This window comes from Dermacentor albipictus, chromosome 6 (assembly GCF_038994185.2).
Source record: "Dermacentor albipictus isolate Rhodes 1998 colony chromosome 6, USDA_Dalb.pri_finalv2, whole genome shotgun sequence".
Classification (NCBI taxonomy): Eukaryota; Metazoa; Arthropoda; class Arachnida; order Ixodida; family Ixodidae; genus Dermacentor; species Dermacentor albipictus.
The window spans coordinates 48,428,021-48,454,307 of NC_091826.1; the positions used below are offsets into that span (position 1 = coordinate 48,428,021).

A 26,287-nucleotide genomic window follows, 5' to 3' on the forward strand; every position below is an offset into this window, starting at 1 on the left:
AAGGCAACTGGTCAATAAACTTACACATGCTACCTCATGGCATCAATGTTGCCAGATTCGAGACCCTTGTTATATAATAAACGAAAAGAAAGGGGGTTAACCGAGGTGCTCGATTTTTATTAGTCATATCGTAAGAAGCCAACAAGCACTGACGCCAAGGACAACATAGGGGAAATTACTTGTGTTTAATAACACAATAGAGAAACTATAAATTAATGCAAATGAAAGTGGATGAAAAAACAACTTGCCACAGGTGGGGAACGACACCACAACCTTCGCATTTCGCGTGCGTTGTCCTTGGCGTCAGTGCTTGTTGGTTTCTTATGATATGACTAATAAAAATCGGGCCCCTCGGTTAACCCCCTTTCTTTTCGTTTATTAAATAAATTGTTTGTTGCATAGTCGCACTACTTGAGATACATAAAAAATTCATCACATAAAAATGTAACATTTTTCAGAAAATTTAACTAGCACTACATGTAGTATGTAGCTAGATGTGGCTCTTACCAGCATTTTTGTATCCCAACTATGTACATTGTTTACATGCACTGGCACCACATACTAATATGCCACAAGCCACCACATGAAATATTCATGGCAGCAGCACAAATCACAATACAGCACAGTCTGCTAGAACTAGGTTGTGGGTTCGATTGCCAGCAGTGGCAGCGGACTTGGAAGCACTTGTTACAGTGAGCATTCAGTGCACATTAAAATCACAGATGGTCCAAGTTAATCTGGAGCCCCCACTTGACTGCAGTGTCTGTTACAGTCAGATTGCAGCCATTTTTTTATCGCTGTGCCTTTCTGCATGGCTCTATCAAAATGTGTTCGATACTTACAACAGCTTCAAGTGCGAAAATTTTGGCAAAGCAACTCACAGACAGCACACATGTAATCTAAAATCTCTCCATCCTGTGCACTTCGGCAGGTAAAACATTGGGCCACTGCCAAAGGCACCCTACTTGTTATCACTGGCTAAACATGGACAGGGAACCAAAAAACTGTGTAACAAACCCTTAACAGCCATTTTCTAGAACAAACGAGGCTGCAGGCAAATTTATAGTCCATGGGAGGTCATGCCCTTCATGGAAAGTGTCAAGCACAGCGCCAGTACTCACACTTACAACTGTGGAAATTGCTAAAGGTGTAAAAAATAAAGCAACATGGCAAGCATAAAAGCATTTCTCCCAATGTCCTGCCGCTTTCCCACCATACTTCACTGCACACACTTTTGCCGTAAACAAACACTACACCAAAGTGCAGGTAACCTCCCTCTAAAAAGTTCAAAAGCAGAATTTGTACCGACAATGCAAAATCCATTACAGGACAGAGGATCACAAGAAGATTGTGATTTGAAGAGATCAACAACTGTCAAACTAGGGATGTCGCTGTAGCTGACGAATTGACAAGGACACTTGCCTTCGTGTAGTCTATGGTAAAATGAAGTGCCCTCGTAGCAAAAAGTTATTCACATATGTATGCTAGTCTGATAACTGATACATCTGAGGCAGCAAAGCTCAAGCGACTTCACACACCCTTGGGAAGTACTATGGGTCTTTTTGCCAGCTCATGGGCTCGCTAGCGTTGAAGCATAGTCGTGGCTGGCTGTTCTTGGCAACAGCTCCCACGTAGGCTGTGTTGCAGCACCACAGCTTCAGCATTCTCCACTACAGCCATACAAGCTCTAGATGACCTCCAATGTGAGGCTGGCATAATGCAATGTGAGAAGCAAAAATGACGGATTACTGGACTTAAAAAAAAATTCGCATATAAGCTGGCTATTCGAATGGCGTATAGTGAGGTAACTTTTATTTCATAATCATTTCATCGTTATGTTTCAAAGCAAATTTAGGGCCTTGACACGCCTTGCATAGCATTTATGCTTGATACTGATACCGCCGTCACACACCAGCATTCACCGCCACACAAAAACTGCTGCGGAGCTGTAGAAGTTGCCTCCTGCGACGTCCATTGTTCAACCACTGTCGATCATAGTCAAAGGTAAAACGGACACCGACCACAAACATCAACAATAAAAGACGTTTCGGCACTTGTATGTGAGCCTTATTCACAATGCTTTACCGTTGACTATGATTAGTCTCAATCAGAGGCAAGTTTCATCGAACACCTCACTTCAGATCACTTAAAATCTATCACAGTCACTCGAGCCTCGCCAAACCGAAAAATCCAAGCCCACTCGCAATCAGCATTTTTTCTAAAGCAATGGTGCCATGCATGTTCTGATGGCTCACAAAATCGTACATCGGGGCCATGCAAGACACACAGTTTCAGAAAATCTCATTCATCTCTGCATATCACACTTATCACAGCCTATGCATACCCTCTAACTTCCCACCTTACACATGGTTTTCTGGTTTCCATCTCGAGTGCGCACTAGATAGCCAGTGTATGACCAAGCTTAATGGAATCACATTAATCACTTAATCACATTAATGGAAAAAGAGCTGGTTGGACCATGCGGCAAGCCATTTCGAACTTGCCAGACCACATCAGTGCAAACTTTCCATGCGAGATATGTCCAGGAGTACAAACACACATGCGTGGGGTAAGTAGGTCTTGCAAGAAATGTGTAAAAAAATTCAAAGCCATCATCAGCTGCATCAGCTCTGGCGAGTTTGATGCAGCTCACTGCACCGACATATGAGTTCACAAAGAAATGCAAAGGTAATATCCAGACATGCATCTTCCAGCTGAACATGTGTGCAGGATGACAAGATTTGCACTGAAAGGCGGCAATGCTAACAAAACCAAACATAAATGAGCTATGAGCACCTATGAAACGCAAGTGGCTACTATGGGCATTAAAGTGTTCCACAGAGGGTTTCTCGATACAGTTAAACCTAGTTATAACAAAATCACATTCGACATGAAAAAGACCTATGTCATATCTGATGCACATTAAGCACACATGTTGACATTGGCAGGAAGAATCTTGCAATAGGATGTGTGAAAAAAAAGTATGATGCCTCTTGCAAGCTAGCAAAGTATCTTGTGTCAATTTTGATTTCCTGTCAGCGGATTGTTATGCTAACATGAGGCACGGAAGAAAGCACCCAGTTACAGACACCCACTTTGCACCATCCTTAATGCACAATTATGTGATTGTGGTGATCGCACGGAACTTGCTAGCCAAGCCAAGCTGCTAACCAAGAGACTTGCATGCATCCAGGTTGTACCGTTTCATATTGCTCTTGCAGAGTGACATTTTTCCTAAAAATACACACATCTTGAGTCACATGCAAACAAACATTTGCTTTGTTAAAACCAACACTGTGTTTGATATGGCTTTTGTTTTCATTATAGCAGTAGAATACTCACTGAAATAGAGGCAAATTTTAGATTCCCATCATTGTATCCAGTAATTTCTTATATCTGTGTTCACTAAAACATGGTTCAAGAGTGCAGTAAAGCCCTCATTAACTGAACTTTTATATCTTGAAACATCAGTTAAGTTGAAATTTTTTTTTCCTGGCTTCATGCGAACTCAATGTATTTTTCACCGATAATCTCAAAAAGCTTTTGTGCCACACTCCGAATAACTCGAAATCTTGACCGAGAAAACATTGCGGAAAAAGTTGCTATGCAAAGGTTTCCGTACTTTGTGCACTGTTGTGATATCACAAAAAAGTGACAGGACCATGAAAAAGTTTGTAACAAATTCCACTTGATTCTGCATGGCTCTTAACAGGTGGCGGCTGTTCAGAGCCAGCTGCGATCTAATTGATAATAGACAGTTTTAGTTGAATGCCCCTTACGTTTCACTCTGCTCAGATTTCACCTGCTGAGACGCTGCAGGGAAGTGTAGACTTCGCATTCGATAACCACGTCTTGCCAAAATGCAAGCGATGCACCAAGAATCCAAGCAGACGCGCTTCGCTCAATCGGATTTGCAAGCGGAGCGAGGGAAGCAATCTTGCCACTGCCAGACGAGTGTCGAGCACAAATGCACTAGCGTTGCCGCTAAAGGATTGTGCAGAGATTGCAGTGTCGGCATGATGCCGCAAACCGTGCGAAATATCTCGCAAGAAAAATGATATCTCGCACGTGTTATTTGGCAAAGGTCATCTACCAAAAATACCACTCCTGGTGTATTGAGCTTTTGCAAGGAATTTAGTGGCTGCTGGTGCCTATTTCGAGAGGCTCTACGTGGTCTTGTGGTGTGGCCAGGTGCTCATAGTATATATGTAAATGAACTTATCTCAAAGCTCTGCTTACCTCAAAATTTTCTCCGGTTTCTGCAACTTCGAGTTAACTGGGTTTTACTGCATAAATACAGAGTCTCTGCTGCCAAGTGAAAACTACTTAATGAGGATGTCTGTAGCACTGAGCTGACTGATTGCAACAAGTGCCTCTAGGCATATGCACAATTGACACAGGACTAGTGTAGCCAAAGTCCTAGACTGAACTCGGGTCTGAAGGACTGCCCTAAACAATGAGCAAGAAAACACTCGTAAGGCACAGTCGTCCATTGAAAGAATAATGAAAACGGAAAGGACGGAAGGCCACATAAAACATAAAACAATTGCAAAGCGAAATATAATACAAGAGCACGAAGAGAAGATTCAGCATGCTGTGAGAACAGTTACACTCAGATGTGTTTGTTGTCACACGTGACGACAATGTTGTGACGGTACACTTTACAGGTGTGGCGGGTTTTCGCACAGCAGTTAAAGCCAGTGACGTTACTGTGCTGCCCTGCAAGCCAGGGCTCAAACACTACACTCGAGGTGTTTGAGTAGTAGTTAAGGACTGCGTAATGAGCGATGGAACAGAAAGTGCGGGGCATAATGTCGAAGGGCTTCTAACCAGGTGTCGCCATTTTTAACAGACGAGAGCACTGTACACAATGTGCACTGACGATCACACTGGCAACGTATTGCACTGCTGTGCACCATGAAAACTGAAATTTCAAACCAAGCGTCGTGTGGCCTTCTCAAGGGAGCGGCACTGTAAGCCGGATTGTCGAGGTCAGACACATGAGTGCGCCTACGTAATTTGCATTGCTGAAACGTCACTCACCGTTAAGCATGTGACTTTGAGAATTATTCAAGGCTATAGCAGTTATCTGCTTTATCTGCTGCTTCATTAGACAATATATAGAAAATTAATAAAACCTACAAACTGAATAGTATCTGCGATTCTCGTTTTACTACGTGCCATGGCAGAAGGGACATACTTTTGCTTCGTCTGCTTCCCACGTCGTGCAGTCGCGTGCGCAGAAAGTGAAACTATCTGCCAGCTTCTAACAGGTTTCAGTGCACGATCATGTTCTTTGATAGGCTTGCTTAGGCTTAGTGCTCGTCTGGCACTAGCTTATCACACCGCTAGTCAGGCGTTCGCATGCACAGCCTGCAAAATTAGACAAACGCAGCAGCTTGCGCATTAGACCGTCACCGGAAGTGCACCACACAGCACAAACGTGCGAGAGGAAAAAAAAGGAGGCGGGGCCCATGACGTATTCATTACACACTCCTCTGGCTCCGGTATGGGAGAATGCAGGGAAGGAAGTTCGCTTGCGGAGGCTAGATGTGGGCAAATGGAGAGAGTGCATATTAGCAGCGAGGCTCGCCTTCTGAAATCATGGGTTCGTGACTGTTCAAATGTTTCTATCTCTGCTATTAACGAACTAATTTGAAAAACTGTAGCGGTCGAATGTTCCCTAGAGGGCATCTAACAGCTTCCAGCATATGACCAAAATCTGCTACAGCACCTGGTGAGGGGCCTTTTTTAATAGACTTTAACAAAAGCTGGTAGCCGATATTCCAGTTGACATTAAATGAGTTAGGCAGGCCATGAGGTACGTAAGGTGGTCTATTAGAGTTAGGTGTTGGAGTTAGGTCTATTGTAGTTAGGAGTTGGACAAAAGGTGGTCTTATGGAGTTACAGAATGAGTACCAAGGGAACGGAAGCATAGATTGTCCGAAGAAATGGGGAAGTTTGCAGACATCAGGCGGGGTCACACAGCATAACAGAGGCAAATCGATGTCACTTGGAAAAGGCCCACATCCTGCAGTGAACATACAATAGGCTGATGGTGATGATAACTGCCCATAGATTCCTTTTAGCAGCATGGACAAGATGGTGTTAGAATAGGAAAGTTGGCACATACATAACCGTCAAAGGTGGTACAACGGCGATAAAAAATATACCGAAAGATGGCAATACCATGAATCAGCATGGTTAGACGAAAGGCAAAAAAGGTGGTTCCACTTTCTGGCCCTTTGTATCCATTTGTGGAGTATAGTCATCCACCGCAGATGTCTTCATTTGTGTGATGTCACCACAGGCAAAGTGGTGATTCACACAGTTCACAAGCTCGCTTCTCATTTGTCATCTGGGCATTCCCTCTGATGAACAAGAAGTAACTAACAAAAAACAAAGAAAGAAAGGAACAAAGCATGTACTACTAGTTGTAACCAAAGCTGATAAGCCGATGGGCCATTTGATAAACTGCCCATGGAGATGAGAACCAGCGAACGATGCAAAGTGACTCCTCAGGGGATAACAAGAGAAAGCCTAACCCCATGCTTCACACAGCAAAGCAGATGGCCAAATGCAACCTGCGAGAACACGTGCTCAAAGCTGCAACGAGGCAGCCCAATGAGAGTGGTAGGCGTAAAACAGAGGACGTCGAATACACATTCAGAAATGCAATTGCTCAGAACTCAATAGTGCACAAGCACAAAGTACTGAGCATTAAAGGGACATCTTATAGAAACATTAGCTTGACACACATTGAGAGCTAACGTGTCCAGAATATCATGATAGGTTGTAAGTGGAAGGCCAGCAAAGCAGGAAGGAAATGGAAGTACGGGCGATAACACCAGCTTGCAATTCCCACACACACTTAAAGCTAGTTCATTGCTCGTCAATAATGCATGATTACACTGCATATAAAAGTGAGCTAAGACTCAGTCAGAGAAAGAGCTTTTGGTTACTTTCTCTGTGCGACAGCCAGTCCAAGGTACGAAAAAAATACCATGAAATTATTTGCATCACACTGACATCACCGAATCCGTGATATAGGTGCAAACATTTTAGGAAGTTTGGCCTACCATTTTCTTCACTACACCTAAACCTCGTTATAGTGAGAGAGGATGTAATGGAGATAATGAAGTAGATGTAATTCAACTTGAAATCCCTATTGAGATCCAGGTGTCTGAATCCTCGTTTTAACGAAGTAAAACTGTTCAGCCAATGGATATAATGAACGAGATTAGTCTCCAAAACCGAAAGTGCGGACCGCTGTACACCAAGCATATCGCTTTCCGCCGGGTTGCACGCCCGTTCGGTGCGGCAATTCAAAATTTCTGTGTTACACACACCGTCGAGCAACACTGATCACTCTCAACGCCATGCGCAGCCACGTGCTCAGAGGCTGTGCATAAGCAAGACAGCCTCTGTGCATAGCCAGCCGTGGCAAATAGCTGGCAAAGCTAGGCTGCTAGGTGCACCCTTTGATATTGTGATCTCGGAGGCCATGCCTAGCTGCATCGCACCATGTATTCATGATGATACTTGCATGCGGAATAACAAAAGACCGGTGCCTCCACTTTCTCTCCCTGCGGCGCGCCGCACTGGCTGACGCAGCTAGGCGTGACCTCCAAGACGACACCAGCATGAGCAGACCAAGCCAAGCCAAGTCAGCGCGCTCACACAGCAGACAGAGTTAACCCTGACAGCGGAGCCGGGGGGCCAGGAGAGAACGGTGAGCCAAATAGTTTTGCTTTCGTGGGCCGAACGCGTTCATACATACGGCCACAGTGTTTCTGGCGCTGTGCCAAGCTCTGCTGGCTATACGCTTCAATGGGTTTGCAACATCACACAAAGGTGAAACCACCTCCGAAAGTCATGGAGGTTGCCCAAGAATACCGCCCCAGCTGCGTGGTCGGCACACCATGTTGTGTGCTACATACTGCCCGAACACAATGGACTGCGTTTGCATCACAGCGTGCTAGTTGTTCCTTTCAACCGTGTCACTGTGTCGCTGGTTTCACAAAAATATATGCGAGCCAAGTGGAAAGCAGGAGTGAAGGACCATTGGAACATAAGGACCATTGGAACATTGGAACATAAGGATGCTACTGTAAAGGCTGTCGCCTCGGGCACTATAAAGTTGCATGTTGCATACACGCCAGTGAGTTATTGCTGTTGTTTCATGAAAATTTCGTTGCATACACTGCCACCTAGCGGTTCGGTAGGCCGTGGAGCCGTGGTCTCCTTTGCATGTTTAAAGTTGTACACGCCACTGGGTACATATTGCAGTAAAAGACGATAATCAATACAGTGAAGTAATGGATATAACAAAGTAATTTCAGCTTCCCCGTCAACTACATTATAATGAGGATCGTGTATAGTAAGAAATTTTTTCGGTCGAGGGAATGCATACAAGATTTCTGACAGGACAATTTGCCATTCTAGACTGACTTGGTATCGCTAGCGTCTGCCTTTAGAGAAAAAGAAAGGGAACAAAAGAGAAGTGGCATGGTCCTTTGTGTCAAGGCCAAACAACCACAGTACTTCACTTTTTTCCCAGGTGGAGGGAACGGGTCAACGTGTTGCTCACTTCCGAAGTCTGGCTTGACCAGTTGATATTTCGGCCGTCGCTGGACACCACAGGGATGGGCTTGTCAGCGACGCCACTGTTGATGAACGTCCCAATTTGCAGAAGGTCGTGGTTGCGCCAGTGGCGGCGGACTGCGTCCACAAACGCTTGCACAAACACGCTGCCATAGTGAGGATCCCGGTAGGACAGGGAGCTGCAAATGATGTCAACAACACGCACATCAGTGGGGATGTTGGGCACCGGACCCTACCAACACGGTTTTAGATCAGATTGCTTCCAGAACAAAAAAAAACGATGGGCTGCTTGCAAAAAATGTGAAGGATACCGCTCTCACTGCTCTTGTTCGTAGCTAATCAAAACATTCAGCAAGTAACTTGTGCAAAAATCTACAATTTTGAGGAGGTGTTTGTCAAAGAGAAAAATTGTCACTCACCAGAGTTTTACGAAGATACAGAAGAAACTTATGCAGGCTTTTTAGAAAGGAAGTTTTGCGTTAAAGAAAAATGCATCCTGGTTCAGGGATTCAACCTGGGACCCAACACTTTTCCAGGCCAGCCGCACTGCCATCTGAGCTGACCAAAAGGTTAGCAGATGGCAGCATGAGGCCAAATTAAACAACTCAACAATTGTTACAGCTCTGTGCCATTCTTTGGTGAAGATAGTGTTTCACTTTAATGAGTTAGTTTGTCTTTATATTTTTTCTTAATATATTATGTGGAAAGTTGCATACGCACAGTTATTTACAACAATGGGGTTCTAAATAACCTTCTAATTAACGCAGATGAAAAAGGAACTGTGCTATCTCCGCTACAGGCAATTTTTTCAGGTCTGTGCATATGGCCTAAAGACAATGGGGGGGAAGGGGGGACGTGTGTCATGTATACGACAATAGCAATCTTACTAAGGCACTGTCGACATGAACTTCAGCATGTGAGCCCGGCTCCGTCTTTCGCCAGTTCTCCTAGGCAGTGGTTCTGAAATGAAATGGAAGTGATCTGTGACTTGCTGCAGAAGGCAGTAATGTGACAATGCTCCACATTACAATTCATGCAACAAAGACAACTAGTCTGTGAACAGTAGCGACTGGAAACGAAAACACCATGTGATACCCCACACCCGAGTCTTGGCTTCAGCTGTGTCTGAAGGCATTGTTTGGGTGTCTTGGCTTTGACACGTTGCTTTAGTCTTTGTTTTGCTGAGCACCAATCAGAACCTTGCCAATTTGCATTGGTGTTGTTACTTATAAAATTACATACAAGGGGGTCCCGTAGCTCATCACTACAAGTGAGCCTCCTATAAATAAGCACAATTGATAAGTTCAAAATTATAACATCAAAAGTGTGCCTCATAATCAGATAATGGTTTTGGCACATAAAACCCCATAATTTAAATAACATCAAAACAACATTACATATGCATACAGAAACACATTTCAAACGCACACAAAAAGAAACAAATTGAAAAAAAAAATTTACACTTACGTGATTATTTGTAATCTGTTACAAATGAAAACGGTTACACTTTAATTAAAGGTTACACTTTAAATCAGTATCTGTTTAACTTTAACCAGCTAGCCAACCTCACCAACTTCCTTGGGTATGTTTCCTTCATATCTTTCGGCTGCTAGATTGTGGATGCTGACTTCTCCTTTTCAGGTACCCACAGCCTACTTTACCACTGATCCAAATTTCACAGAAGCATAGCTTTGTTTGTAGGTCTCAATTAGCCATCATCCAAAGAATTCCACATCAACAGCCGCCCGTATTGTACAGAAGACTTTATGCATCATGGAACCAACCAGATAAGTCTCCACTCTGGCAAGCCTGGACACAGAGAACCTTTGGCTTGTCCTTGAGACCATCACATTTCTCGCAGAGGTAGCTCTCAATGGTGTCAAGATCTACCTTTTTGCAGTCGCTTGCATAAAACCCACCTGAAAGGATATGTAATGTCACGTGATAACCACAAGAACTTCTTTTCGGGAACTGTCCCAGGGGCTAGGTGACCTACGACACTTTGCAAACAATCATGAGGTTGCAGGTTAGGTCAGACAATACGCAGTTTATCAGAATTGCTGAAAAAAAAAACACAGTTCACTGCATACTGCCATAGCCATGTCTCCATTCTGCCTCCACCTGTGTGTAAAAGGGCCAGTGTTTGTAGCTTCGCACCTCCACCTCTGAGGCTACACCCCCTGTATAGTGGTACTGTCATGTTCAAGTGACACACGTCATTCACTTGACACCTGTCCGGCTCCAAGCTTGTTAACAGTAACGCTTACTTTTAGCATAAGAAGCAATGCCATCCCACTGCAGGGGCATCAACATACGGCATGAGTGATGAAGAGGGCTTCATCTCATGCCACGAGCCTTTCCAGCTGAAGTTCTATAAGCCACATCAGATTTCAGGGCCTTCCACCACAAATATGTGAATCCAGATTGCAGAATAGTCAATTCGCAAAGTCTGTGATAACCATGAATTGCGTGCCCTTATAAAAGTCAAAAGCTTCCATCTCTCCACTTTGCCTTTGAGTATGGACCTAATCCATGATACGCACCATGCATAAGCCTGAAAGAGCTGTCACTCTGTAAACTGCAGTTTTGAATCAGCACATGTGAACAGCATTCATTTTTAGGACAAACATAATCGTTCACTCAATCAATGTATTGCTGTCAAAATAATAATGACTCAATGCCTTGCACAATTATTAGGGTCAGGTCATCTTACCTCTGTACCCATGTGACAAGATGATGAAAACAAGAGCATCACTCTTTCGGTGATCCCAAACTGTGGCAATTTCATTTAGTAATTTTTCAATTTCACTTGATGTGTAGTCATCATACACTCTGACGTCGAAATCCAGCTCCTCCCACAGTTGTTTGAGCACCTCTGAAAGGAAGAGAAATTTTAAATATGAGTTAAAGCTATGTATTATTGGACACAAGGTTAAAAGCGAGCAAATGTTCTTGCCATTCTGGAGGAATTGTAGCAAAGCAAACATTAGTCTTTTAAAAAATATAAAGCATTCTTTTTACTTGTAATAAAACAGATGCATTGACATTATAGAGCATACACCAAGCTGCATAGCTTGCTACAAGTTTTGCAAAAAGAAATTGGCAGGAAATACCTTACAAAATGACCAGAAATTACACTGCCCCACAAATAATATTTAATGACAAATGCCCCTCAATCAAGGGAACTAGCGCAGTCGTGTCTCACTGTTCCACTTAAAGTTAAAAAAAATTTAAGCCCCTCGAACCTTGCACATATATAAGATTACACTTGGCCATTATGCTATCATTATGGAGATATTATTGAAACAAGTTGTTGACTGTATTTATAATATTTTCTGATCAGCTTCAAGTGCACCCATTTTATACAACTTGTTATTTGTAGTAGTTAAAACTATTTGCAACTAACGTTCCTCTTTACAAGTGTTTGTTTTTACTGCTTTATGAAAGTTTTGCATTTATTTTTGTTATTTCTATTACCATTTGCCCATTATGCCAATTTCAGGTCCCAACTAAACCTTACAATTATGTCTTATGGGTGACGTAGATGTGTGTAGGCGTGTGTAGCAATTAAAGCTATAATTAATTAATAAATAAACCATTTTGTAGCGGCTAAGTAACGAATTTAAATTTCACAGAGCAAAGAAGATGGAATGGGCTGAGTGCGTGCACCTTGGTGCGTGGTCAAAGAAAGTGTTTGGACTGACTATTAAACAGGTTACAAGCTCATTCCATGGTTTGTCCAGAAGGCCTTAACTCGCCATGACAGTGCCTCCGGCAGTATCATCACAGGCTCAGCTTTTTCATGTGCATCCTTCAACAACGTAGCATGTGACATGGATTTCACGATGGATGTGAATTTCTGCTCTGTTAAGACGCGAAACTTTTCATTTAATGGATCACTGTGCAAGCAGTAAGAACTACAGATTGAAACTTCTGAGTCTGAGGCAACCTGCTAATGATTTGTGGGAATCCAAATGTTCTCACAAATTCCACGATCTGTAAACTTTCGTGGCCGACTGTATACACATCAGGCAACCCGATGCCTGCCTAGCTAAAGCATGTTTAGATAAATTCTAAAAGAAATTTACCTCTTACTGACTTGTATTAAATATACATGCACTGAATGCATGAAATGGTCTCATTAGACAAATGCTAAACCAGTTTTTATGAAATTGGCTGCATTAAAAATGAAACAGTACAATTGTAACAACAGCTGTGCAAAGCTATATATTATTTAGCTACCGAAATTTTTAACAAAGTAAAAAAATGAAATCGAAAAGAAACTGCAATTCTACAAACTGCATCAGACAGTGCAGAAAGAACACCTGGGAAACAGATGTCCTACATTTTTTTTATTTCTTCAGTCTTTCTATTAGCGGTGCTGAGGAATATGAACCTGTGCTGTGGCAAAGAGAATTTAGGCCAAATTCAAAAACTGCAATGTTTAACAAAACATACACAAATTCATGAATCATTTCCACAAAGGTAACTGTGAAGGAGAAGTTCAGTTTCCAATCGGACTTTTCATGCTAATAAGCTATGCGCTGCTCCAAGTCATGAACCAAGTTGCGTACTGCACGAAAGTGACACCGAAAGCATCCCAGCAAAGTGATCAACCAGTGCTGCTAATGTGCCGTGAACAGTGCAACACAGCGCAAGAACATAAAAAGTAAACACACACAGCAATGACTTGTAAGACTGTCTTCATACAAACATATATAAATAGACAAATAAAAAACAAGAACATACGTAAACATGTCATGTCACTCCCACCGTCTGGGCATCAAGGGCATGAGTGACATGAAATGATTACTACATATCAATGTCATTTTTCTGTGCTTGTCTTTTACTTCTCTCTAATTATATATGTCTGCCCTTTCAGAATAACGAAAAGTTGTTAGAAGTCATTGCTCTTATGACCTTGTCCAGTGTTCTGCTATGTAAAATTAAAGATGATCAGCCTACAACACGTCTAAATTCAGACGTTATAAATTTAAATATGCTTTTCCTTCATATTCTCGGCTTAAACTAAAAGTGTCAAGATAAAATTTGGACAAAAGAATGGAAATGAGCACAGCACCATGTTCATTTTCTTTCTACTTTTCGTCAAATTTCTACCTCTATGCTGTTAGTTTAATCACGCCTAAACCAACTAACCCAACTGTGCATCTCGCTTTTCTAAACAACTTGACAACAGCACGTTGACAGAATGTAATGAAAGCAAAAATTTTCTTTTACCAACATCTTTCTTTGTTCCCCGTCGTTCCTCCAGCTTGATCTCGTTCTTTGGGTCTTTGAACACATTATGGTTTAAAATGACAGCATATCCATGCGGGCTGTTTGTCATGGAATACCGCGGCACTGTTTCACCTAGACATGAAGAAGACCTTCAGTAAGCAACAGGCACCTTTATCTGTCTCCTCTGAACAGCCAGAGTGGATACAGAATGGCACAAGACTTCGATATCCATGAAAGTATGTACCAGTTTGACTAATTCTTTGAGCATTCCATGTTTAGCAATACAAATTGAATAGTATGTGGTGTCTTATTAACATAAAGAACTGGCCCCATTGTGCCATTAAAGACACAGCCCCATTGCAAATCTATGCCCCAACATATGGCCATATGTTGCCCAGTTTGAATTATGTACTTGAAGTGATTGGTTACTGGGCTGAAATTAAGCATTACAGTTACCCATAAGCTTGTAATTCATTAAAAAAATGCTTGGGAGGTCTACCTCAATAACCAAAACCACAAATTTAATTTTGCTGTGTGTCTCATTCAACCAGACATCTGCATGACTGCTATAAGAAAGAAAAATGACTTCCTACATGGCATTCTACATAGCACACAAACACATTGCAATTCAACAGTCACGGACTCTCCACCACATTTGCCATGCCTCGTAAAACTTGCAAATGACTTGTGATAATGCAAAGTTGTATGAAAATTCAAAATTCCAGTTCGTTCAAAATATTTCAGTTGTCCAGCGTGCTTTAAATGCATTTTAACAAACTGCTCTGAAAAATGGGGGAGAGAAAACTCCACATTGTCCAAATATATCCAAGCAGTGTTTACCACACTGACAACTTCTCACTTCTCTTGATGAGCTGCTTAATTTAAACAAGGCTTTCAGTTAGTTCAAACTTTTATTAGTTTCGCAAGGCATAGCAATTTGGCTGGAAATTTCTCATGAGAGGGACATTCACAGACCGCGTACAATCAAAATTTACCCTTATTTTGATGTTAAGGCTACTGTGAGCATTAAAAGGCACTGATAATGATTATATACTTTTTCAAACTGCTTGAGAACAATCTGGAAAAGAAACTTTGTGTCACGATGCATCTCACAATGCAAGTCTTAACTTCGTCTCCACCTATATCACTGTGTGAAAGGACTTCTGTTTCTTTATTTGGAGCACACCTTAACTAGCTCTTGGTCATTCAAATCTAAACAAAAATCTTCAGTACCTGTAGTATAATGTAGCACTACAGGCAGCACTGTGTAGCTTAGGTGGTGCAGCACACCATTCTGCCCCATCTTGTATTTCTCAGTGCCTAATCAGTACATGTATAGATTAGCCATACGGATGTATAAATAATGGCATATATCATAAGAGTTTCTCAATATACTACCTCGAGGGAAATCTGGCACTGTTGCACTGTTGAATGCATGGGAATGCCGGTATATGGGGTCTTCGGATTGGCATTATCCTCGGAGAATCAGTTCACCTTGAAGACGCGCCTGGCTAGTACATTTTGTCTGTCAAATTATTCATTTCCTACTAAAACAGCACATAATGAGCTGTTTACCTTTATTACTATACAAAAAACATGTTTTGTTTATTTATGAGGACTTGTGATTGAATATCTAATTATATGAATTGTAAAAACTATCAGCGTTGGAGGAAAAGTTGGAAAACAGATGACAAGATCTGCGCTCGCTTTGGAGCAGTTTGTCGTCTGTTCGTGTTGGCACTGCTAGATTCTGCATTTTATGTGAGTAAACTTCATTGAAAGATGTAATATGGGTGAAACAAAACCTTTTATGAAGATTTTATTCTAAGAACACATAATCCGTGTAGCCATATCCACGTTTTAGATGAAGCCTCGTACAGCACCAGCCAACACAAGGCCTCGCGCACCCATATACTATCATTCCCATGATGGCACAGCGCTCTTTAGAAAACTCCCATAGATGGCGGCGCCAGGTTTCCCTCTAGGTAATACAGTGAGAAATTCTACGGCACGAATCACAGTTTCCTAAACTTACTAGAGGTAACTCTGGCACTGCGAACATCAGCCACCATGGGAACAATAGGTAGTAGATGGATTTTGTCTGATCTTCTTGCTTGGGGCTTCAGACGTTCTTGTGGCTTCGTTTATTACAATTTATCCAGGGCTTAAATTGGCCTAAATTTCAAAGCAATTTATACTTTCTTTAATGCAGAGGGTAATAATATTCTGCTAGCACGCATAGTCACTGCTAATTACAGTGGTTTTGCTTGTTCATGCATATGTGGCGTAATGGTTTCAATACCGGGCCTCTACGCTTGAGGTCTGGTGTTCAAATCCTGCCGTCAGACAATTTTAATAATGTGTGTTTAATTATTTATAACACAGTACTTTCTTATAAATGATCACTTTGCAAAGGCACGAAGCCATTTAAAGCCTGAAGGACGAAGTTTAGGCAAATCCATGTACCACCCATCGTTACTATGCTGGCTGAACTGCCCTGCATGCAGCTCCCGTAGACACTAGCCCCACAGTCCCCTTTAGCAAGTGTATGAAACTCTATGGCATGGATAAACATTCGGGGGATCATTCCTAACAAAGGAGACTATGGCTTGAGGTGTGTTCTCCACAGTACCGAAGAGGGTGCCTTAGCTGCCGCATTGACAGACTTCAGACAAAGTACATACTTCTTAATGAATGATAGCTTCACGGGTGTGTATTACTGTATGTGCTAGTTGGTTTGGCGAAACTAAATTGCCTCAACACATGCTAGTTGGTTTGGCGAAATTAAATTGCTTCAACATTTTCCAAAGCAACACTGACAAGCAGCAGTCTTAAAACAAGAAACTGCTACAGAAGCAAGCTTACAACACCGCATGACCAGCGCATAACACTGAGATGAAGGACACTGGGAGACACGGTCAGTGTTCGTCTTTGTCCCTGTGTCCTTCACACTGGTTGTCGAAGTGCAGTACCAACTCGCCCGAAGCTTCACTTAACTGCTAATAACACCAGTACTAGGACAAATCACTCGCAAAGTATGAGACTTACAGAGATGCTCCAAGAGTTCTTCATTGTTGTACACTGCCCTTATATGTTCGTAAAGAGCAGAATAGTTGTCCAGAGTAATGATGCTGTTCTCGTACAGCAGCACAATGACTGCTTCCGCGTGTGTTGGCACAACGGACAGCGAAGATTCAGGCAGAAAGTGCCGCAAGATCTCTGCAGCCTCCTCATCCAAGCAGGACTCGCAGAAGCTGGCCAACTCGCGCCTTGAAATGAAAAGAAAGATCGCAGAAATATAAACGTTGCCTAGCACTATCTGCAGTTAAAGAAAGGCACTTTCCTATGCACAATGATTTGCGACTTAAAAGGCTTTCTACAAGGAGGGCTCTTGTTCACTGTAAATAAGCATTTTTGGAAATGTTTTGTAAGAAATCGCTTATTGGTACAGTGCACCTCTCATGCAATGAGCCCAAGCAGCGTCAGAGCTGAGCACACTCCCACTTCTGCACATCACTCAATGACTGTTTGAACGACACTGATAGCTGCCACAGCACAGGTCAAACGGGACTGCTGTTTGTGATGGCTGTTTGCCCCTTAACTGATATGTAATGACGACAGATGAAACGTACAGCTAACAGTGACTATGACGCGAGCTTGCATCACTGGAATTTGCACAGCCAGCCCTTAATAAGAAACAGCATGTAAAAGCATCCAGTTCTCAACACCTGCTGCCACGATGGCTGCCCACATTGATGTGAGATCAGAGAGATCTGTTTGTCCCCTTTGTCCCAATTCTTGGGCTTCCCAACAATGCTCCAAATGGCTGCTAATGTATATGTAGTCTCATGGCCTCTCTCCTTTCTGCCCCGGCGTCTTAGGTGCTGGCGGTATCTCATTACAACCAGGGTACGTAGTCAGATTGGCCGATATGTATAGTTAAGGCAACTTACCAAAATTTCCTTACACTCCTGGGGGACTGGTAAAGTGTGCTGGCTTTGTGGCTGCAGATGCCAAATATCCTTCGCATGAGCTCGAACTTGTGCATTACGTACAGCATCTCCAGCGCGGTTTCATCGACCGACGAGCCGCACTCGACCAAACAACCCTTGACGACATCGAAATCTGAACTGGCACCGGTAAGGTAGCGCACCAGGGCGCGCGATCGCTGCGAAGGCGGCACGCCGTGCTGAGAGTTCATCGCGCCGTACACGAGAAACGCGAAGCGCACACGGTCGACGCTAACTAATTCGTTGACAACGGCTACATAGCGGCAGGCGGGCGTCTGCAAAGCCTGCGTAATCGCGGCGTCTTTGGGGAGGAGTTGAGCGTCTGGACTGAACGCGACGGCCATGTCTGGAGCGCGAACCGCGAAGTCGCTGCGGTGATGTAGTGAGAAACCCTATGGCCCGGATGTTGCAACGTTTGGATGCAATACTGCGCAATGCGATGAGCAGATGTCACAGGTGCCGGAAGAGGCGAGGATGGTAGTAAGGTCCGTAACACTAGCATGCGATCAGCATAACGGCAACCGATCACATGTAGAATCCGTTTCTAGGGTCAACAGACTCTGTAGTGACGATTCAATACGGAAGAGTGGTAGCCGCCGTGATCGTACCGCGCTAATCAGATGGCATTGACACCAGCTCAACAGCACAGTTCATGCTTGCAGTTCTGTGCTACTTGTCCAACTGGCCGAACATAAGGCGCCGGCACGGGCACAAGGGCCCCGTGGAAGTTTCGCCGGTTTCGCCCTGCCTTTCGGCGTGTTGATCTCGATCGTTCCGATAGGCGTTCCCGTGGTATCAAGCCATAGAATAAAGAACCAACTGTATCAAACACGGAACAAGGCTGTCACATCGATCGACGCTACAAGTTCCTCTTGCTGTTAAAACAACGCGCACAGCACTCAGATAACCGATGGGATATCGTTGATACGATGTACGAGGTCAACGATATACATGCATACATGCACGGACCGCAATTAGTACACTGTACCGCAATTCCGCCCAACGTTGTTTCCGCTTTGATACGGTTTCTAGATAAACAAAATAACCAATCCCTAGAGAAAAGAAGCTTTTTCATCTAGAGCTTAAAGCCCCTCAACTAGGGATTGGCGTGCAGCGCTACCGTGCGATGCTTTTTGCGTCATATTTTGCGTAGCCGTGATCTCGGAAGCCATGTTACGATCGCGACTGAATAAATACCCGACCAGCCACGAACTCGACGAGACGTTCATTTGAGGGATCGCCAGTCGTTTGTGCGCGCGCGCGAGTAAGAGAAAGCGCGAGAGAGAAAATCTGGGGGCTTTTGCTTCTTGACTAGGTACTACGGAGGAGGCTGCTTTTGTGCCTAGGCGTGCCGGCATTGCGGAGTGGGATGGAGTTTGTTTACGCTCGGACGCTGGCTGCCAGTAGTTGAAGCAGCGGGCTGAAAGTCAGTCGAGACGGATCGTAGCTTTCTCGCATCTTACGGCGATGTACCTTATGAATAACATCGCAGATGTTTTTGTGGGAGCAGTATAGCGACTGTAGTAGAGCCTGGGCCGCATATATTGAAAATCTAGGAGGCAGAGCAGAGCGCCTGAGCAACCGCGGTTGAACGCAAGTGGCTGAAAGGCCGCCGGTGACAAACCCAGCACCAGCGCCGCAGGCGCGAGAATGTCTGTCCGACGTACTACATTCAGAGGCAAAGTTCTGACTGGTGTGGCGCGGTGGTGCTGAACTTAGCGTGACAAGTTCAATCGTGTTTTTTTATGCGAAGCATATTACGAGGGCTCAACCCAGCTCCTCAGGCGCGGCGGTGACCATGAAATCACGTGACACCGTGACGTCACGACAGAGGAGAAGTGGCTTTGGCTCAACTCTTGCAAGACGGGCTGGGTGGGAATCGAACCAGGGTCTCCGGAGTGTGGGACGGAGACGCTACCACTGAGCCACGAGTACAACGCTTCAAAGCGGTACAAAAGCGCCTCTAGTGAATGCGGTGTTGCCTTAGAAACGCGCTGTTTCTAAGGCGTGCGTCTCTTGCTCAGGCGCACATTTCGTTGCCGCGCCGAACGCTGCTTTGCTCGACGCTCACCGCGTCCAATGCGGGGCGCGTAGTCGCTGCCCTGTAGCCCATTGTCTTACACCCCTTGGCGGGTCGACGGGAACGCTGTCGCGTTCCACTCTTGAAGGCGAAGAAGTAATGCATGAGTTGTTTCTTCGTCTAGCCGAACCAAATATAGCCAAGCAACAGCAGTTCACCAGGCTAAACAGTGGTTCAACAACTAAAATAAAGGCTAGTATGCTTCGCATCCTGGGCTTAACCTTACCTAAGCCACAGCCATTTTTTTTTTTTTACTAATTGCAAGAACTTGTTCCCAAGTAGCACAGAATGTCCCCGTTAAAAAATTGGCCCGGCGTCTCTGGCCGACTGCAAAACAGTTGGCCCGACCTCGGCACCCAATGGGGGGGGGGGGGGGGGGGGGGGGATTGACACTGGCCTCACGTCCAGCGACCATCGGCAAGTGGCCCGGCCACTGTAGCCGACGTGGCCGACTACGACCCAATATTTCGTAAGCACCGGTTTGCCTTTGGCCATCACGATCAGGTGCGGACGTTTCTTTCTTAATTATTATTATCTTATATTAAAGAACACATCAGGCGTTTCTTTTTTTGCTGCGTGTTGCGTTTTCAGGTCAACGATATGCAGTTTATTAGAGGCGTTTAACTCGCGCTGACAATTAATATACGCGATATGCGCGTAATTCACATGTGAAACATAATTAAACGCCTCAAACACGTGAATGCAATGACTTCTCTTTCTGGGTACTTATTTTGCAATCATAAAATACATTAATTTTTTCGTGCAGCAGTGTTAACAATTTGCAAGCAGTCTTTGTTCACTGAAATAGTATGATACAGCTAAAGGACAGCGCTGGTCTGCTGTGAGAGTTTCCTAATGCTCGGGAGGCTCTCTTTCAGCCGTTCCCATGTTCTTGGCTCTGAACACTATAGCATCCGGCATTTCACTGTCACCGTCGAGAGTGAAGCTTGGATAGTTGCAGTGCTCATAAAAACAGAAACAAACGAACAAACAAATGATATAGTAATGAATAACTCTGTGAACCATGCAGATGAGTTAGTGGATATATATCCCTGCCTGATGCCTTTCTTATCCAGGCAGGGAGATACGATCGCTCCAATTCTATTCACAGCGTGTTTACAGGAGGCATTCAGAGACCTGGATTGGGAACAATTGGGGATAAGAGTTAATGGAGAATACCTTAGTAACTTGCGATTCGCTGATGATATTGCCTTGCTTAGTAACTCAGGGGACCAATTGCAATGCATGCTCACTGACCTGGAGAGGCAAAGCAGAAGAGTGGGACTAAAAGTTAATCTGCAAACTAAAGTAATGTTTAACAGTCTCGGAAGAGAACAACAGTTTACGATAGGTAGCGAGGCACTGGAAGCGGTAAAAGAATGCATCTACTTAGGGCAGGTAGTGACCGCGGATCCAGATCATGAGACTGAAATAACCAGGAGAATAAGAATGGGCTGGGGTGCCTTTGGCAGGCATTCTCAGATCATGAACAGCAGGTTGCCATTATCCCTCAAGAGAAAAGTGTATAACAGCTTGTGTCTTACCGGTACTCACGTACGGAGCAGAAACCTGGAGGCTTACGAAAAGGGTTCTACTTATGTTGAGGACGACGCAACGAGCTATGGAAAGAATGATAGGTGTAACGTTAAGGGATAAGAAAAGAGCAGATTGGGTGAGGGAACAAACTCGAGTTAATGGCATCTTAGTTGAAATCAAGAAAAAGAAATGGGCATGGGCAGGACATGTAATGAGGAGAGAAGATAACCGATGGTCATTAAAGGTTACGGACTGGATTCCAAGGGAGGGGAAGCGTAGCAGGGGGCGGTAGAAGGTTAGGTGGGCGGATGAGATTAAGAAGTTTGCAGGGACGACATGGCCACAATTAGTACATGACCGGGGTAGTTGGAGAAGTATGGGAGAGGCCTTTGCCCTCCAGTGGGCGTAACCAGGCTGATGATATATATGCAGCGCAATGAATGAATACAACACATGGTTGCACAAACACGCAGACTGCCACGAGACAAATGTATAGGTATACATAACGTCGAGACTGCGGTGACAAAGTACTATACGTAAACTACGAAAATGCGACAACAGAAAAATTGGGGAACAACTGGCAGATGGGCTGTCCGCAGGGTTTCATGCACGTGTCTTTTTGTCTGATGTTCCTAGATCTATACTCTAGTCCACATGCGGAGAAGTGCCACACACAATCCATTCTTACCTGCAATGCACCAGACGTATAACGTACAGTACTGGGTATTTACAGTTTTGTTTTTTTTTTTTCATCTGTGGGAAGGAACAAAAGCGACTTCGAATTATTTATGACTTTTCCGGAATGACAACCAGACAAACGTCTTACCTGATTTCTTCCCGAATGGTGATAACAGTTCCAAGCGTCATTCGCACACTGTGCTTCAATTTAAGCAGTGTCGTTCCAGTGTTCCCTAGAGAAAAATTAAGGAAAATTCGTCACGCTTACAAGACGATAAAATAATATTACAAATATATTCCTGAAAGTACGTCTCGCATTTCCTTGTCCCAACTTTCGAACGCTTGATCCGTTCTCATATGAAGCTCTTCTTTTTTTTTTCTTCCTGTCAGAAAAAATAAACACAAAGAACAAGTTCACATACGATGCAAACCATTTACGCAATACAAAGCGAGTTTTGTCCACTTGACAATGACGGTCATGCACTACACAACGTGAAATTAAAATGCGACTTACGAGAACGCATATCTTGCACGGCGAGGGAAAGGGCTTGAAGGAAAAGGGCTTGCGCTGTTCCTGTCCGTGTCACTTTGTGTAGTTTGCGTTTGTATGCGCAGTCCATGATGACAGAAATGCACCAACTAATCTGCCAAGAACCGTTGTCAGATGGGAAAACTTGGCACCTTTGAAGGCGCCGCGTCCATGAGCGTTCATGTACTCATCAACCCAGCATCATTCGATACATTGACCCCGGGGTGGTTCCCCCCCTCAACCCGGTTTGACTGGGCGGGGGGCTTCGGTTCGGGCCAACGGTCCTTCCCGGACAAGGGGGCTGTTGTGGTGCAGCAACACAGAGTTACTGCACTCAACACACAAACAGCCATGTCGGTCTTAGGACACAGGCCTGACTGACCCTCGGACTGCCTTGGCGCAAAAGAGGCCAAGGCATACAACCATGGAGAGCACCAAAGCCGTCCGCGGAGCAGCGCGACCACCCAAGGGTGCGCCACCACTGGTTCCAGCTCTGGGTTCCACTGAACCAAACAAAAACCCGTAGATCGACTGGCACGACGCGGAACGAGCTGGCGTCCAGAGCTAGCATTTGGCGGGAACTCGCGCCCCTGCCGCCCTGCCTGCGCCCCCGCGACCAGGTGGCGTTGCGCCTGACGAAGAAAAAATAGACAGCAAAGAAATCCCCGCTTCGTTTTCTCGCCCCGTCCTCGCCGGTGGGATCTGATGCTGACGGAGAAAATCGCCTGTCCCTGATTTCCAAGAAGTGAGTGAGTGAATAAACTTTTATTTGGTCCAGCAAAGCGCGATAAAACGCGCACCTGGCTAATCCCACGACGGGACTGACAGATCTAGTCTGGCGGCCCGATCGTGGGCGCGCTGGACGGCCAGGATTTGATCCTCAAAGACGGGACTTCGCAGGAGGGCGTCCCACTCTTCCTTGGTGAACTTCAGGCCCAGCGACCCGCACTCCCATAGCATATGAGGCAACGTAGCTACCTCACCACAGGCCACGCAAGAACAATTGGTATAAATCTCTGGATATAGGCTATTAAGGGACGCCGGATTTGGGTACGAGTTCGTTTGCAGAAGTCTTAGTGTGACCGCCTGCGGCCTGCTTAACTTGGAGTGAGGTGGGGGGAAAACCCTTCTCTCTAAGTAGAAGAATTTAGTTATTTCGTTGTGTGTGAGAGGAGCGCCTCGGTGTCCGGGGAGAGAGTCGCCCGACCCGAGGGCAGCGCGGTCGGTAAAGCCACGCGCAGCCTCGTGGGCAGACTCGTTGAGGTTCAGAGGAACCCCCTCAATCGCCCCGACGTGTGCAGGGAACCAAAAAATCGAGTGCATGGAGGTGTTTCCGTGTTTGGCGCCTTTCAGAATTTGAACTACCTGCCGGGCTACCCGGCCTTTCTGGAATGCCCTGATGGCGGCTTTCGAATCGCTATACACCCTGTCTCTCCGACTGTCTTGCATGGCGAGTGCAATGGCCACTTGCTCGGCCACCTCTGGGTTCGTCGTCCGGACGGAAGCACAGTTGATAACTTTGCCCAGCGTGTCAACGACGGAAACCGCAAAAGCCTTGCCGTCTCGGTATGCAGCTGCGTCCACGAAGCTTGCTGCGATTTTGTCCCTGTTTACTTGCTTTAGCACATTCAATGCTCTTGCCTTGCGACGACCTGCGTTGTGAACGGGATGAACGTTGCGGGGCAAAGGGGCGACCACGATCTTCTCCCCTATTTCTCTGGGGATTTGGGTGTCTTCAGCCAAGTTCTTGGTTGGTGCGAGTCCGATCTCCTCGAGGATACGCCTGCCGGCCGGCGTGGTGGACAGCCGAGTTAGCTGGGCCCGTTCCTGAGCCTCGGCTATCTCCTCCATGGTGTTGTGTATGCCGAGCCGAAGGAGGTCCTCTGTATGCGTTCTGAAGCTCTTCAGTCCTTCTGGAAGAGGGAGATGCGACGGCGCAGGACGACCGCGGTCCCCTCCACTTTTCCTTTCTTCCTGGATGGATGGATGTTATGAGCGTCCCCTTTGGAACGGGGCGGTGGGTTGCGCCACCAAGCTCTTGCTACTATACTGCCTAATATTCTACCTAGGTTAAACAATGAAAAAAGACACACACAAAAAAACACTATGAACTACCACGCCCAAATTTTCTGATCCCCTATTGCGAACTGTGCTTTTGTACGTCTCCGTCTTACTTTTTTTCAGGCGCCACCTATGAGCGCGCCCCTTTTGGTGTGTGTGTGTGCGTGCGTGTGTGCAATGAAAGTCTGCGTTCTATATTTTGCAGGGATTGGTACCTCTACACGAATATGTATATAGCTTATGTACACAATAATTTTGACCGCTTCCAGAACAAAACACAGAATCATCATTTAGCAGGAAGTTTATCTAACAGCCAGATGAACTGTTCTTTTCTTCTGATCTGATCTTTTCTTCATCATGGGCGGGCCATATGCAACGCCTGCGAACCGTGCTGTGTCGTCTACGAGAGGCCAACTTAACTGTTAAGGCTCCCAAATGAGAATTAGGGCGCGCGGAGGTAGCTTATCTAGGTCGTGTAATAGGGCAAGGTCATCGTCGGCCTTCCGAGGTTAAACTGACCGCAATAGACAACTTCCCGCAACCACGCACCAAGCGGGACATTTCCTTGGCTTGGCGGGTTATTACCAAAGATATGTCCCGCGGTATTCCGAGATTGCGAGTTCTTTAACGGATGCTCTCAGAAAAACAGAACCACAAACGGTAAAATGGGATGAAGCAAAAGAAAAGGCTTTTAGTATGCTGAAGAAAGCGAGTCAGCCAGTGTTGAACGCGCCCGACTACTCCAAGCCATTCATTCTTCAGTGTGATGCCAGCGACAGGGGTATTGGGGTGGTGCTTTGTCAAAAGAGAAATGACGAGCACGAACACTCTGTACTGTACGCCAGTAGAAAGCTTTCAGTTCGTGAGGAAGCATACAGTGCATCAGAAAAAGAATGCACCTGCGTAGTACGCATGGGCGGTGCAGAAGCTAGCTTGCTTTATCGCGAGTTCAGGGTTCACCATAGAGACTGACCACTGTCCCCTCACTTGGCTGCAGTCCATGTCTACGAAAAACGGCCGTCTTTTGCGCTGGAGCTTGGCTCTTCAACAGTACACCTTTGAGATTCGCTACAAGAAGGGTAAGCTTAACGGCAATGCCGACGGTTTGAGTCGTTGCCCCTAGAGTAACGAAAGCCTCATGCTCACCCGGGTTTCCGTGGCATTTTTTACGTTCGTTCATACGTTCTTTTCCGAAATGTAGTCGATTGTTAGCTGATTTTAATAGCACGTCGTAACGCTTTCTAGAAATGGCTGTTTTTAGTGTTCAGGGGGGGGGGGGGGACGCGCGTAAGGAATGGGAAAGGTGTAGCGGTTTTTCTTTTCTTTTTTTAAAGCCTGGTGTGTATTGTAGGACGGTGGCCTTGTGCTCGTTGCTTTGTGGTTGTGGGTCCGGCACTGTTCTAAGTGATTGCTTGCCCACGCGGGAGACGAAAAGTGCTTGAAAGACAAATTTCACCGGACCGGACCAGGGAGAAAAGTCACAATTTAGAGCGCCACGGGGAATGATGACAACTCCTAGGAATCTACCAGCTACGAACTAAGGGTTCGTCA

General features: G+C 45.1%; 2 protein-coding genes across 6 annotated transcripts in view; one reads left to right on the forward strand and one right to left on the reverse strand.

Moving 5' to 3' along the window:
• LOC139061065 (uncharacterized) overlaps window positions 1-18,935 on the reverse strand; it is a 35,448-nt gene extending 16,513 nt beyond the window's left edge. For 3 of the 4 annotated variants that reach the window (XM_070540522.1, XM_070540523.1, XM_070540521.1), the window contains exons 1-7: window positions 17,796-18,934; window positions 16,891-17,111; window positions 13,843-13,974; window positions 11,318-11,479; window positions 10,389-10,523; window positions 9,492-9,564; window positions 8,591-8,783 (exon numbers count right to left, since the gene is read on the reverse strand). In XM_070540522.1, the coding sequence (XP_070396623.1) occupies window positions 8,591-8,783; window positions 9,492-9,564; window positions 10,389-10,523; window positions 11,318-11,479; window positions 13,843-13,974; window positions 16,891-17,111; window positions 17,796-18,196 (1,317 nt within the window). In that variant the 5' untranslated portion in view covers window positions 18,197-18,934. Of the gene's footprint in view, window positions 1-8,590; window positions 8,784-9,491; window positions 9,565-10,388; window positions 10,524-11,317; window positions 11,480-13,842; window positions 13,975-16,890; window positions 17,112-17,795 lie in introns of all 4 variants that reach the window. The other variant, XM_070540520.1, reaches the window with a different exon arrangement.
• A 4,347-nt stretch (window positions 18,936-23,282) lies between these two features.
• Window positions 23,283-26,287, forward strand: part of Mat89Ba (nucleolar protein 6 Mat89Ba) — a 53,232-nt gene continuing 50,227 nt past the window's right edge. The window contains exon 1 of one of the 2 annotated variants that reach the window (XM_070540508.1): window positions 23,283-23,420. The gene's annotated coding sequence lies outside the window, so the exon portion shown is untranslated. Of the gene's footprint in view, window positions 23,425-26,287 lie in introns of both variants that reach the window. The other variant, XM_070540509.1, reaches the window with a different exon arrangement.